Consider the following 15,129-nt stretch of genomic DNA (forward strand, 5'->3'; position numbering starts at 1 on the left):
CTGCCAAGCACCACGCTAGGCCGTGTGCTGCAATTTCCCTGACGCCACATCCATTGCGTCCAATGCGCGTTCGCCGGTGGGGACCATGCGGCTCACTCTGGATGGCCTTGGCAGGGCGTTGGCGGAGGCTGAACGAATCGATTCCGAAGAGAAAGAAGGTAGGCTTCCCGAAGGGAGAGCGAAGGCGGGAGAAGGAAGAAGGAATATCTGCACAGACATTGGCCACCCTCGCTTCCTTAGGCCTAGCTGTCCTGGTTCCGTAAAGCTCTCAAGCGACGTCGTGATTTCATGTTGCTAAACATCTTGATATTACAGCTTCCCCAGGGGGTCCATTGGGTTCATATGAACGATCAGGGACATCAGTAATATACAAATACAACGTACATACCGAGCAACACAAACAATGCATGTGCCTCCTGTTTACCGGGTGTTTTCCCCAACCTCCTATCCCAGTCAGTTCTCCTCAATGTTTCCCCGGACAAAGTCGTGGTTCTTCTCATTTTACGATGCCGGCGGGCGGAGCCCGGTTGTCCGGATAATGACGGATCGGCGCGTTTTTACTGGCGCGCTTCCCCGGGACACGGCGGGCCTCGCCGATTAGAACCCCCTATTCGCTCTAGGCTCGGTACTTATTTCCAGCAACGTTCAAGAGACATGTGTAAATCTGATCTTATATATCGGCGCTGTATATATCGGGACGAAGAACTACTGCCGTGAAATAACCCTTGACCGCCCGCTACGGCGTAGGATATACCGTAGAGTCCCGCGCATTCTGCCGTTCTATTCTTCCCCAGAACACAAGGATCTTCCTTCCACAATGACTGGTGCGCTTCCCATACACCGCAATAGCCTATGCGATGGAAATTATGCAGGTACGAACAGGTTTCCCGGGTAAAATCAGCCAGAACGCCACATGGCTGATGCAAAGCTATATGATATAGCCATATTGTATGTAAGGTACAGAGAGCCGGCGAGGGTGGTGTAAAATCGACACTTGATGGAAGCGAGTCGCATGAAGAGGCCTCTCCCCGTGATGCGATCCTAGGCGGACGTCGGTCTTTGTTTGATTAGCACCTCTTGGCTACTGCTGGCCGTGAGCGCGTCGGACGAACCGCGTCAGCGCCAAGTGAATATTTCCCAGCCTCGATCTATCGGCATATACTCCTTTTCTCCGATTCCCGACGGGTCATGACGTCGACAAGACAGCAGTCACTGGGAAGGGGGGAATTCGAATGAACGACGATGATTGAGGAAATGAAAAAAAAAATACGAGACGGAGTTGCGGAATTCCGAATGAAGGGATGACATGGCCAAGGAGCGCCCGGAACGGCAAACGAGCGAACAGCGACATGTCCCAAGCGTCCCAACAGTCGAAAGGTCATCAGCTCTGTTTGTGATTACCCTTCAAATCGGCCGCCTTTGTGGGAAGCTGGCCAACCCACCGACGAAACCCGCACGCCAAACCGGTCCTCGGATCCCTTCTCGTGCCATGCCCGACGACGACGCCGCCCCGCCTGACGCCTAGTCTCCGCAACTCCTCCACGACGGCGCCGTAATGCCCGAAGAATTGGTGGGCCCGGACGTCCCGTCCCGCGACGATGCCGTGGCCTAGCGTCACGGCCCAGACCCCGCCCACTAGCATCGCGTGCGCCGCCGGGTCCCGGTCCTGCTCCAGCAACACCGAATAGATACAGCCCGTGTACCGCACGCCCGATGCTGCCACCTGCGCGGGAAAAGCCCAGCCGAGTTGCGGCGTCCTTGTCAATGTCGATATTTTGCTGCTATTGTTGTTGTTTCTGATATTGCTGGCGCCGCGCCCCAGAGCTGGAGGGCTCACGGGATGCCACGGCGTTATTACCAGGCCGTGTACGCGACACATAGGTTCCCGCCTGACTGGCGTGACGAGCACGGCTGCCACGCGACGGGGTCCCCGCGGAGTCAGAACCACGGCGCCGCGCCGCAGCCATCGTACCGGAACATACCGACCAGAGGCGAGCATCACGGGTGCCGACCCGGCGAAGCAGGGGTTTGACGAGCCGCTGAAGGGTCGCATGTCGCAACGAACACGGGGTAGCCGACGGCGGGGAAGAACGGGTGCGTCGGGGCCCTTGAGAGGTTCGACTTTGATTAGGATACGGTCTTGCGAGGGCCGCGGTTGCGTGGTGACGGTGGCATCTTGTCGGACCCTCCCCATGGGTTCTGTCGTAGCGGAAGAGTCGTCACTGCCGGAGATGGGTTTGCTAGGCAACCGAGGTCGAGGCTCAACATCGGACATGTCTTTGAGGTTGGGCTTCTGGTCCGACTGCTTGGTTGAGGAACCGGTCCCAAGGGCGAGATGACGGGAGACCATCGTGGTGCGTCCAGCTTTCCGGTTGTCGCTGTGCTCGGGGAGAGGTCGGACTCGTGGCCGAACTTCAACTTGTGAGAAACCGACAATATCTGATGCTTGGGCCTCGGAGCTTTGGATATGCTGAGGCCCGGGACGGGCGTTGGAAGCGGAAGGGACAGTATATAAGAGGCAGATAAACACAGGCGCTTGCCTCACGCCTGACACCAGGCAACGAGGACGTAGAGTGGACCAGCAGCCTAGTAGACCGATGTTAATTTGTTTATATATTTTGCACAATGCAGTGAAGCAAGGCGGCAGGACATGGCCAACCGGGCAGGCTGACTCTTGGTTGGTTATGTTTACGCTTGGGGTTGCCTCGACTTGCGGGTTTTCGTGCGCCGGAGGAAGCGAAGGAGAAGCGCCTCAGCGGAAGCCTGATGGAGGCCCGGGGCCGCCATGGCCAAGGAAAAGGCTCAAGCAATCCACTGCAGGCTGCCACGCACCATCTCGGTTGGGTGCCTATCAGACGGGCTGACTGCTGGCAGCTGACAGTTGGCAGTTGATAAAGGCGGCGGACGGTTGACGGCTGACAGATAACGACCCATGACTCGGGACCGGTGAGTCAGCGGTCAGCGTCAGCGCAAGTCAGAAGGATGCGGCAAAATAGTGTATTTCGTAGAGGATCAACCGGCGAGGGAAACGTGAGGCCAAGATTCACGAGTCAGGCAGGGTGATGTGAAGACTGGTGCATGCGAGGCCACCGAGAAACGTGGACACGACCAGGATATGGGGACCCATAGACCACAGGACTCCAGGTAAGCAACGGCAAGGTAGTGTACGTTGTAGATAGTTGGTGATAAAACAGGGACGAAGCTGGGGGTGAGCAAGTCCAGTGCTGAGAAGCGTAATGGGGCGAAGAGAGGGGATGGACGAACGCTGGTCCCCGTGATCGCCGGGTCTGGCATCGCTTCCTCCAGTGTTGTGGTCCTAGTGGTCGGGGGAGCTCTGGATCGTGAAGACGACCAACCGAACTACGCAGAATCAAGTTCGAGTAGGCATCGTGTTTCCTGTGGTCGCAGGTTCGCTAGCAGGAAGGGGTGGGATGGGATAGTTCGGGGTTAGAAGTTAGTGCACACCCTTCAAGATCGGGATGATCTGGACGAAGAAATGGTGAGGGGAGGTACAAAAGTACATACTGACGATGCGAACCAAGATCAAGTACCATCTCAACACCACAGCCTGGGAATGTACGTGGTCACGTCACCAGGTACTTGATATCATCCAAATACCTACATTCGCATCAGGGTTAGGGCGGAGCTACGCACAGACCCGTTACGGGAGCTTCGAGCTTTGACCACCTCTCTCGCCACACCTTGTTCCTTGCCTAGAGGAAACGACGCTACGTATTTTTGCCTCAGGCTCGCAGGAATTCACATGACTTCATTCCCCCCTCCCCTCATTCCCAAGCAGTGAAGAAGTTCTCACCACCACAAGTGCGAGTGCAACACGGATCGCCAGAAATCATACCTCAGTCCTGGAGACTGCCAACACGTCATCTCGATCACTACCATTTGACAAGACTCATACCAAGACGTGAAAAGAAACCTAAAAAGGGAAAAAGAAGTCCATCGTCGCCTTTTTTTCGTCATGCTTCATTTCGCATTCAAAAGTGGGACAAGATCTCCTTTTCCTACCCTTGGAGGATACGCCAGAAGGTAGCATTTCCCCAGACAACCAACCGACGATCCTTTCCAGAGGCCGGGCTTTTGCACCAGCACCGCTGCACCTAGCTGCTTCCAGTTAGTCGCCAGTAGCCCAGAGACCAGTAAAACGTCACCGTCCAGCGCATCTACCGGTAGACTAGTCACCGAGAGACCCAAAGGAGCCTGCGATAGCACCTACCTAAAGTACATACTAGCTCGGTGAGGTGAAAGAAGAGCTCGGTGGTGGTGTGGCTTGGGGGATCCATTCGCCGCCCCAGCCAATCATCCCGATTCACCTCATGGCTCTCTCGCCCGAGTCGATTCAAAGGCGCACGCTATATCCCCGTCTTCCAACCGGTTGCGGTCCCGGGCGCGCGTCCACAGCCAAAAGCCAAAGCCACACTTCTCCACACCACCCGTCCGGTGTGTCCTGGTACATGACCGCCGTATCTCGCATTACATCAAACTTGAGGGTAACAGAATTTACCTCTCGTCTTTTATCGTCCTCTGATATCGCAACATGTCGCGTATCGCATGCCACCGCATCGTTTCCCCCCCATTCTCCCCTTACGTTGTACTGCCATGCCAACTTGAAAGTTCAGGAGGGTTGCCACACGTCCTAGTTTTTTTTTTCTTGGTCCGCTCTTATTCGTTGGTGACCCTGGTCGTCGTCCTCCTCGACCTTGTCTCGAGCTTTGTCCCTGGCTACTTTGGCGTGTTTTCGCCATCCAAAGCCTTCCCCTTCCGATTTTTTCCTATGCTGGGCTTGTGTCGTTTTCGTAGCGCGGGGGACCATTGGGTTGATCAGAAAGAACCAGAAGGGATCAGAAGGTTGTCCGAGCAAGCCGGTCCTTGGTCCTTGGGTATAAGAGGGCTCGAGGGAATCATGATCGTGGTCCTCGATCTCTTCTCTCTCTTCTTTTTCTTCCACCTCTCTCTCATATTACAGACAAAGAAAGCCATCTGGATCAAAAGGATACTTATTCCAACTATACGTACATCTTACTTGACACACTACACCAGTGCATCACCACTCACCACTACTATCACCACCACTACCACCAAACATCTACAGCCGCCAGAATGCCTTGCCCCAGCTGCTGCAAATGCGGAAGCATGATCGTCATCAGCACGTCGTGCGCTTTCTGCGGCCACCACGAATGCATCACTTGCCTGTAAAGAAGCCGGCATAGCGTCGGTCCTCTGTCCGAATAAACACGAGCACCAGACCGAATAAAAGTTCGACTACACGGCACGCCCTCACCCCTACTTCTCGCCCTTACATCACCTAGAGATGGAACAAACATCGGCGTCTTTAACATCCTGTCCGTCCGCCTCGCTTCCCGCATGATTCCCACAGGAAACAAAGGCGGGAAGGTGGAACGAGAGACGGGTGGCCATTACATCGACCTCGCCCTCGCCCTTTTCTCCTCGTTATTTCCGAGTGGTCCCCCTTATCTTCGGGGGTTTGGAAGCACGACCTGACTCTCGATTTGGCGTCCCACACAATTCTACCCCTGTTGACATCTCACCTCCCTCTTCCCATTCTCGGTTCTCGGCTCTCAAACTCGACGGCATCTTGTTTGCTTTTGCTTGAGCGGTCTTGCGGAGGAGTGTTGGGGAAGTGACATATCAGCCTGGGCACAATTTGGATTTATGCCTGCTGGCTGGAGGCTCATTCGATTTTACAAAGCCCCCTTTATTGGGTGTCTTTGGCGGGTGAGGCTGCTTTGGACAAGTCCATCGGCGCAGACACGGGTAATAAGGGACGTCTGTCCAGGGGGAGGCACTTCTTCCCTGCCGTACAGAAGAACGAGTCCTTTGCAGCACCAAAATGAATAAAATACAATAAACCAAATAATAGAAATCATTCCCTACTTCATCTTTACGTGCCATTTACTTGTCCAAAGTGCTCGGGATGACGACAATGAAGCGATAACTTGACAAGGCTCCTTCACCGATTACCTCCAGATAACGCCTGGCGCTGGCATTCGATGCTGTGACAGGTTGTGTGTAATAACAGAAAGTAATTATCTATCAACATCCCTTGGTAGCTCTGGTCCGGGTCACTTTGCGTCCCTAGCTGCCAGCCACTCGATGCCACCACGTCTGACGAATACATGGCGTTGTGGCTAGTGGAATCCCAACGCCACGAATCTTCATTCGACGGCCCCTTTTTCGCCTTGCGCCAGCTTCACTCCAAGATAAATGACACCTACACCAACATGGTTGGCGTGTAACGTTTTCGCAGCCGATACATGGACCATGGCTGACACGATTCTAGTCTCAGCGCCGTACATCCAGGTTTAAGAAGCCCCGGCCATCGTGGAAAACCCTACGGTATCCCATAAGTGGCAAAGACCGTCTCCATGTTGCCCCGTTCCGGCGCAGCCTCAGGTTCGTTTCCAATAGACTGAACCCCCAAACCACCATCGTCAAGCTGGACCCCCATCGCCCCAAACGCGGACAGCGGCCACATGTTCGTCGGCGTCTCCAAGTGGGCCGGGTTATTCAGCTCCGGCGCCACGGCCGCCGCCTGCCCGGGATGCAACGGCATACCCGCCATGCCCGCCTGTGGATGGAAGCCCGGCACCTCAGGCTGCCCGTCTGCGCCGAGTGCGTGTGTCTCGCCCGGACCAGTGGAACCGCCGCCGAACCAAGCCTGCCCTTCGGCCTGCCGCGCGTGTGACCACCCAAGGCGTAGCCGTCCCGTCTCGCTCGTGCACTCGGAAAAGGCGTCGACCACCTTTGCGAACCGCTTCATGGACGAGCTCTTCTCCGTCTTGTGTATGACGCCCTGCAGGCGCAGCACGAGGTCCTTGACGAGGACCTGGATCTCCGCCTCGCGTGACTGCGGTGCCTGTGCCTCCTCCGGGAGGAGGATCCGCCGCAGGAGCCGAAGGATGAGGACCATGGCAGCGCAGTAGGCGTAGAAGACGTCCAGGCCTGACAGCCCGTTGACGAGCTCAAACGTGTCGAGCAGCAGAACCAGGTACGTCAGCTGGCATGCGTGGTAGAGGCAAATGTCCGAGACGGGCGACATGGTCGCGTCGCTGCTGTTGCTGTTGTTGCCTTGCCCCATGCGTTTCTGCGCCGCCGCTATCTCCCGTGGCAGGACAGACCGCGTGCATACTATGGCGATGTGGTGGTATTGGATATGGAGTAGCAACACGGCGCGGAGCTGCGACCGCGTCTTCCACGAAAGCGACAGCTTCAGCTCGTCAAATTCCATCACGTCGGTGCTATCGACAGCCCCGCAGATGCGCACCCCCGACTGGACGGACGGCAAGTTGAAGCTCGTATGGGCCACTTCCTGTTTCCACGCAGCAAGCGACCTCAATACATCTTCAATGGTCGGCTTGGCCGGGCCGAGTTGCGGCCCCACGTGGAGCGTCCGCGGCGGCCTGGCGTACATGAGCCGCGTCTTGGCCAGCACCAATTGCAGCTTGAGCGATATGGATGCCAGGTTCGCATCCATACCACTGCTGCCTTCGAGGAGCCCTTCCCTGGGTGGGATGACTTCCACGTCCATCTCCTGCAGGCCGCTAGGACGGCCCAGACTTGAGGCCAGGAACTGATCAAAGGCATAAAGCGTGCAAAAGACCCACTTCCGGACCTCGCGGTCTAATGGCCGCAAGGCGGAGCTCGTGTCGCCGCGGTGGAGCCCCAATGCGAAGGCGATGCGTGTTGCCGTGCCCACGAGGTTCCACGCCGCGTTTCGTTCGCTGTTGTTGTGGAGGAACAAGGCGAGTAGTAGGAGAACCCGTACGTTGGATAGAGTGCATTTGGAAATGAAATGAGGGAGAAGTCGGCGCGTGGCGGCGACACATTCCACGCGAAGCTGGTAATGGTGGATACCGGGGATGCGTGGGTTCGATATAGAGCCGAGAGCCATCATCATGTGTAGACAGCCCACCCATCCCCAGTCGGGTAGGGGCCGGCTGCCCTGGAGCGGCGCTGCCATAGGAGCCATGTGTAAGTACCGCCGTGCCTGGACGACGTAGAGCTCGTACTCGGTTTCAAAGGTAGGGCGATTGAAGAGGGGGAAGTCGTCGTGAACATTCTTGAAGTATGCATGAATGAGCATCTCGAGGATGTCATCCGGCGGAAAACCCCGAAGCATCGCATCGAGGTCTACGATGGGCATGCGAGTAAAGTCGCTAGCGATGGAAGACGTAACGGGGCTAGGCGACGGTCCGAATCGGGAACCAGAGGCGGCGGCGTTGACACCAGTGGCGGTTCCCTGCATTTCCTGTGTTCCCTGCGTTTCTTGCGTTCCCGGCCCAACATCCACGTGTGAATCGTGAGGGTCATCGACATCACCGGCCTCGAGGGCTTGAACCCCCTCTTGTTGGGTGAAGTTGGACACGCGCTCGGTACAGGCCTCGGCGCCGACTTGTGTCGACATGATAAGGTGACGCAGGTGGTTTAGAAAGTTGAGGGTACCTGACGGGCCGATATAATGTTCGATGCCCGAAGGGCCCCGGACGAGAGAAAGATGGGTCTCATCGTCTTCAGAAGCGCCGGCATCCCGGCTTTCCGATATGGCGACCGTGGGTTCGGCGCCATGGTCACCTGCAATTGATGTGGTCGGTTCGGAGCCGGGAGTCGTGCGGTCCGTCGCGTCACGGGAGTCGGACGTGGCGGAGCCGGAACGTGTAGACCCGCTGCTTCCAGGGACTCGGATAAGATCTTCAAGGCGGACACGGTGCTGATTGGAGCGTGCTAGATCAGGCATACGATAGCCCATGCGCTGGCCAAGCTGGAGGAGGTCTGCGGTCGTGGAGGTAGGATCGTTCGGAAAGGCCCCTTTGATAATGGCATCCAAGCATCGGTACCTGGGGTGAGTTTGGCAGTTAGTGTATGAACGTTGAAGACGGGGCCGTTGCCAGAGATTCAACGGCACAAGACGACGGGTCGGGCAAGATGAGTATCGTTGCTCGGGAGTGGGTCGCAGGGTAGCGTGACAAGGACAGGAAGAAGAAAAACGAGGGGGCGGAGGAGAAAGGGGACCGTACCGGTCACTGAGATCATCAACACTGCCATAGAATCGAGTCTTCCTCGGGGTCCTATAGGTACAGGGGACGTTATGCTCGCGACAGGCGACACACCCCTCGCCATCAGATAAAGGCACGCAACGACATCGTCGCTATCAACCCACGGATCAGCCAGGGCTCCGGTACTGCAGGAAACAGCGGACGAAACGGAATGATAATAGGTTCAGGCTGGCGATGAGATGAAGTTGGGACGCTAGAAGTCGGGCAGTCTCACCTTCCGACACAGGTCACAGCTCATGGCACTTCGTTTCCTGAGCTCGTCGGGGATGCGACGCCGCCGGCGCTGGGCTGCGGTGGCGCTCTCACTCATGGTAATGGCAGCGGTTGAGAAGTCATGGGCACGGCGCAAGACTCGAGAATGACGCCTGGCTGGGCTGCGCTCCAAGACGAGCAATGCGTTCTCACGGTCGTAGAACGACCCGAACGTCGATGGTCTGGCGACGAGACTGTAATGATCGCATTGACATGGATTTTGAACGCTGAGCCAGACAATGGGCCAGCTCCATGCAAGCGATGGTGATAGGTACGTTGACTGCCCACAAGGCACCCAGTTGGCACCGGCTTACGAGCCCACAAGCCGGGACCCAGGACCCAGGAGGTCGGAGTATAAGGCGGCGACTAATTGATGCGGTGGTCTGGAACGAGCAATCGTATCGACGGCTTCGTGGAGGCCTACGTTAGAGCGACGGGAAACCAGCAGAGCGTTGTTCTACCGAATGGAAGAGAGCAAAGCCGTCGAACCGATGACCTTGAGTACACGGGTAGGGCTCTCTGATCGGTTTAAAGAGGGCGCCCCAGGCGGTTGTGGACCTGGATACATGCCTCCACGAGTCATTGTGCGAATTGAATACACTACTGGAGTGGTGTGGAGGGCGATGGTGGCTAGCGTAAATGCAAAAGCTGTGTTGAGTGATGCCAGAGGGAAGAGTCGCGACGCGTGATGTTGAGGATGATGGAGATGAAAACGCACGGACCACATGAATAAAGCTTCCATAAGGCGGGGTTGGCTTCAAAGTCACGTGACTGTGACAACGTCATGGCAGTCACGTCACGGCAGTCACGGCAGTCACGTCACGGCAGCTCGTACGAGGAGGGGTAGCTCGAATAGAAGTAGCTACACCCACTGTAGCCAGAAGACGAACGGGAATTTGGGGGATAGCTACTTTACTGTGCTAATATTCTGGGCTCAGTCCCAAGTCACAGCACTTCAAACTAGTTTGGTCACCGGGGTACTCGGTACATTTGTGCTACAGTTATACGAGAGCCTTTGCCCAACTTCGTATTTCTCCCAATCCTCATCTTATCCCGAGTCTCATCACCGTAGAAATATAAAAGATACTAGACAACGTCAACCTACTCGTTTCAACTACAATCGTACACTCACTGTCCACAAGAACACGAAGCAAAGCAGATCAACCCAGTGACCATGGCCACCGACAGCGACTCCTCCCTCCTCACCCTCCCAGACGGCCGCTCCCTCGAATACCGCCTCGCCGGCCCGTCGTCCAGCCCCGTAATCCTCCTCGCCAACTCGCTCAGCGCCCCCTTCCCGGCCTGGGACCCCGTCCTCCCGTCCCTCCACGCCCGCAACTTCCGCACCCTCAACTTCAACCAACCAGGCCACGGCGCCTCCACCGCGCCCGCCGACCTGACCTCCACCACCTTCCCCTCCCTCGCCGACGACGTCTCACACCTCCTCTCCCACCTGGACATCCCGACCCTGCACGCCTGGATCGGCGTCTCCATGGGCGCCGCGCTCTCCTTCTACTTCGTCACCCGCAACCCAGGCCGCGTGAGGAAGCTCGTCGTCTGCGACACCATCTCCTCGTCGCCCCGCAACGCCGGCGCAGAGGACCTCTTCGCCCCCCGCGTCAAGGCCGCCCGCGACGCCGGCTCCCTCGACGCCACCATCGAGTCCACCCTGCAGCGCTGGTTCGGCGATGCCTGGCTCGCCGCCCACCCGGACGAGGCCGCCCGCATGCGCGCTGTCATGGCTACCACTACGCTCGACGGCTTCGAGACGTGCTGTAACGCCCTGCGGAGCGATACGTTCGACATTCGGCCCTTGTTCCGCAAGGTCGGGGCCTCGGTGGAGGAGGCGCTGCTCGTGGTGGGCGAGAATGATGCCAATCTGCCCCAGACCATGGCGACTATGAGGGATGAAGTCCAGGAAGGATTCAAGGAGGCTGGGAAGGATAAGGAGGTTGAGCTGAAGGTTATTCGGAATGCTGGCCATGTGTGCTTCATTGATGGGTTTGAACAGTTCTCAAGCGACGTGCTCGCTTCGTTGTAGAGTAAGTAATAGATACGGCTGTTGGTCTGGGCGAGTTCCTGGATAAGCACAACGCTGGTCACTACACTAGATGCCAGACGGGCGAAATAATGCAACCTCGCATGTTAAGACTGCACGGTTTGAATTAATTCGCTTGGTCACAAAGCACATGCCCATGATCAAACATGGGAGGCAATGCGGATATGGTTCCTCGTTCTATTGCTCTCTCTGATCCACGATTTGATTCACCTGTTTCTGTGCCCAATCCCCATCGCCATCGCGTTCCCGATCCTATTCCCGTTGCCATTTTTAACTCCCCCAGCCCTGTCATGTCAGTCGTGAAAATGGTATAATGTACAATGTCTGATACTCGGGACAAACTGCAAAAATGAAACTGCGTCGTTAAAGCCCACCAGTTCGGGGAGACATATCACTGCTGTCGCGAGCAGTAGGCTCGAATCATTGCAACCCGAGTTATCCTCCGTCTTTTCAATAAGCAAACGATAAAGCCAGCTCGGCAACCTGCGCTACTGAATGCCAAGGCCCTGGTGCCGACCCTCCTCGGGCTGGTCTGCACCAAGTCGTATCCTCTTGCTCGGGCTGGCCTGGTCTGGCCGCAGCTCTTCCGGTGGCGGGATGCCGCCGCTGAACTTGCGTTTCTCCACCCCGTGCTTACCGTGGCTCGAGAGGAGCGTGGCCTGCAGCCTGGCACTCTTCTCGATGGGCGCCGGCGTCACGTCCCTGGACCCGATCGAGCTGGCCACCTCGAAGCTCTGCCGCGGGTCGCGGCGCAGCATCTCCGACGCCGCCTGGCTCGCCTGACTCTCCGTCACGTCCTCTTCCTCGTCTCTACTACTATTGGGGAGCGGACGGCGTGGTCCGCGCGGGCCGTCCGGTACTCCCTGAGACAGCACTGCCGAGCCCCCGACCCCGACGGACTCGAGAGCTCGGCGTGCCAGTTCTTCGTTGTCCTCGGTGGCGGAGATGGTGCTTTCCCGGCTCCGTCGGCGTCGGCGCTGCGGGCTCTCTGGAATGAAATCAAGGCCGGCGCGACGGTGAGGCGGTTCGGTCTGGGGGACGAGGTTGACGGATGGGAGCAGCGCGGCGTGGCTACCTCGAGGTTTCGAGTCTGGCGTCATGGGCAGGGAGGATAGCGACTGCGCATTGCGCGTGTGCCTGGACATGTTGCGGGGCGGGAGGGGCCGGCTCGCGGCCAGCGGGGTCGAAGGAGCGCTGTTGTTGTCCTGGTTGATAGCCTGGAGCAGTGCGACCATGCGTTCCTGGCCGTGACCGGTGTCGACGCGGGCGTTGGCGTTGCGTTGGCTGCCCCGGGGCGTCTGGCGCTGGGTAGCCCGGGTGGGCTGTTGAGGCGTCGTCGAGACGGCCTGTTGTTTGGGGGGTGTCAGGGCGTGGTGGAAGATGCCGCCGGGGCTACGGAGCATCTGGAAATGTTCGCGGTTTTCGTGTATCCGAGTCAGAGCCATGTCGAGTTTTTCCTTGAGATTGCAGATGTGGTCCTCTTTCTCAATCAGGAGCTTCTTGGCGCTCTTGAGACGCTGCTTCAACGCGCGGTTGTCTTGCACGGCTTGCTCGTATAGCTTTTTCATCTTGAGGCATTGGAGCTGGGACGTCTGGATGGCAGCGCTCAGCTCGCGGCGAGCCTGTCGGGAGCATTCGGTGTTTTGCAGCGCCTCAACCTCACGACGAATCATTTCGTGTTCGACCTCGGCTCGCTTCGCATCCTCGTTTGCCTGTAGGCTCAAGAGATTGTATTGTAGTTTGTGGTGGGCAGCCTCCATCTTCAGCTTGGCGTGTTCGGAGACGCAGGCCTGCACCATGGCGCGTAATTCATCGGCGGGAGCTTCGAGGACTTGCTGAGGAGAGGGGGCCATGTACTCGGCAGCGACGGCCCATTCCAGTCGAGCATTGCCCGGGGCCGTGCTGAGAGCGGTGTCGGGGGGCGAGAAGAGGGTAGAACGCCGAGAGCCGACATAGCCGGTGGGCAGGGTACCGTTTCTAGCATGGGTCGGCATTTGTGAGGAGGGCGGCGGCGTGAGGGATGAGGGAATGACGGTAGCGGAGCTTATTCTGTCGTCGTTGACCTCCGTCTTGAATGACGAGTTGGGATCGATGGGCGAAGGAGGAGCTTCTGTGGATGGGAGGGTGGTTTGAGACGAGATGACAGCGAGACCATCCGGGTCGGGAGTGACCGGGTCACCCATGGGCGATTTGTTGTTGTTGTTCCTATCGGCATGGATGCTGTGTGTGTTGTGGCTCTGGTCATCGACGACGGTTTGCTGCTGGGCAGCAGCCTGGGCGTCAGCAGGCATGATGGCCGCACGACTAGTCGGATGAGATGGATGAAAACGAGCAGCTCTCAGCTAATTGGGACAATCGCGTCTGCAACCTCGACACGGGCGTGACGCGACCGTTGCAATTCTGGCTGTCGATAGGAGTGGGAGTGGTGGAATCGAGGAGCGTGATGAGCCAGGCAGGAGCATCGATTGAGCCCGTTCGAGATGAGGAAGCAAAAGAGCGAGAGATGGAAAACAATTGCCTTCCTTTTTAGCACCGAGCTCTCTTCCCTGTCGCGTGTGTTGACAGACGGCTGGGACAGAGATTAAAGAGGAGGTCGGTGGTGTTTTGTGATAGCTGCTGGGCTGGAAACCAACAGTCCGAGCGGGAGAGAAAGCCTGACTAAGGGGAATGGCGGCTAGGAAAAATTGAACGAGGCTGCGAGAAAAATCACGTGACTTGGGCCACGGCAGGAATGTGTCCATATTCGGCGCTAGATCGGAAACGGTCATTCTGCAATTCTGTCGTACACTAATTAGCTAACCGGACAGTAGCGCACGGGCCACCCCATCTCCATGGCCAGCATTCCACGTACACCGCCAACTGTACATACAAATATGTCTCACCGAGAGAATGGAGAGCGTGTTCGGGAGCAGCCGGGCACCGTCTCACCGTTTGCACTTCCGTTTAGTCCCCGTCCCGACCCAGCTGTTGCTTTTCTGATGGCCAGGCACAGTACACGCTACGAATACGTCGTTCGAAGGAATGAAATTTCAGCTTCTGACTTGCAAAGTAAGCGCGTCTCCGTTATGACAGATCAATTCAAGTTTCAAAAAAGGATTTTGTTCTTCTGTCGTCTCTCCGCGGCATGCAAGCCCGACCTATACAGATGGACATTCCCGCAGGGTCCCTGGAAACCCTCTATAATGAAAATGCGCAGATTTATGCGTGACTGGTTCGATTTCTGCCACGTATCCTATCCTCGATCCGCTTTCAAGCGTGATAACACCATCTTTTCAAGGCTATTCGCAGAAATTTCGGGCAGAGGAGTATTTTGCATTACGATACCTGCAACGGCATTCAGACCAACACACTGACATATCTTTGTCCTGGTTCTCTTTTACTCAGATCTCCGTATCTCTCGGCAGGCACCTGTTGACCATGGATAGACACAGGCTCGATCAGAGCATGCTCTCCGGGCACTCCTCTCGTGCCTCCCTTACGGCAATTCTCCTCTATACTGCATATCCTCTCAGTCCCAGGCCTGTGAGGCTGTGGCTGGCCGAGGGGAAGGGAAACCTAAGCACTTTGCAACTGCCAACACCCATCTCATTCATCACGCTGTCGGGACAGCCGTAATCCACGGTGCTTAGATGGCCGGGTGACGGCTCTGCAGATTGGCCCATCGACTTTTCTCAGTAATCCGATCGCTCCCCGTTGCAGACCAAACACCGCCCCGTTTGTCGCCCTGTT

At 57.1% G+C, this 15,129-nt stretch overlaps 4 protein-coding genes across 4 annotated transcripts; 1 reads left to right on the forward strand and 3 right to left on the reverse strand.

Moving 5' to 3' along the window:
• Positions 1–1,381: 1,381 nt before the first annotated feature.
• Positions 1,382–2,350, reverse strand: ACRALDRAFT_2038702 (uncharacterized protein; the record flags this gene model as incomplete). The annotated part of the gene is made up of 1 exon (XM_071020901.1): positions 1,382–2,350. One exon carries the CDS (start codon positions 2,348–2,350, stop codon positions 1,382–1,384), a length of 969 nt encoding a protein of 322 aa, XP_070878968.1.
• Positions 2,351–6,367: 4,017 nt separating this feature from the next.
• ACRALDRAFT_1026338 (uncharacterized protein) lies at positions 6,368–9,399 on the reverse strand (the record flags this gene model as incomplete). Its single annotated transcript, XM_071014788.1, has 3 exons — positions 6,368–8,284; positions 8,351–8,841; positions 9,333–9,399. The coding sequence occupies 3 exons, from the start codon at positions 9,397–9,399 to the stop codon at positions 6,368–6,370; spliced, it is 2,475 nt and encodes an 824-aa protein (XP_070878969.1).
• A 1,116-nt stretch (positions 9,400–10,515) lies between these two features.
• Positions 10,516–11,382, forward strand: ACRALDRAFT_2095842 (uncharacterized protein; the record flags this gene model as incomplete). Its single annotated transcript, XM_071022746.1, has 1 exon — positions 10,516–11,382. The coding sequence occupies one exon, from the start codon at positions 10,516–10,518 to the stop codon at positions 11,380–11,382; it is 867 nt and encodes a 288-aa protein (XP_070878970.1).
• Positions 11,383–11,888: 506 nt separating this feature from the next.
• Positions 11,889–14,242, reverse strand: ACRALDRAFT_2015108 (uncharacterized protein; the record flags this gene model as incomplete). The annotated part of the gene is made up of 5 exons (XM_071019797.1): positions 11,889–13,704; positions 13,754–13,918; positions 13,964–14,021; positions 14,060–14,169; positions 14,223–14,242. The coding sequence occupies 5 exons, from the start codon at positions 14,240–14,242 to the stop codon at positions 11,889–11,891; spliced, it is 2,169 nt and encodes a 722-aa protein (XP_070878971.1).
• Positions 14,243–15,129: the final 887 nt, after the last annotated feature.

This window comes from Sodiomyces alcalophilus, assembly GCF_042370955.1.
Source record: "Sodiomyces alcalophilus JCM 7366 unplaced genomic scaffold ACRALscaffold_1, whole genome shotgun sequence".
Taxonomy (NCBI): Eukaryota; Fungi; Ascomycota; class Sordariomycetes; order Glomerellales; family Plectosphaerellaceae; genus Sodiomyces; species Sodiomyces alcalophilus.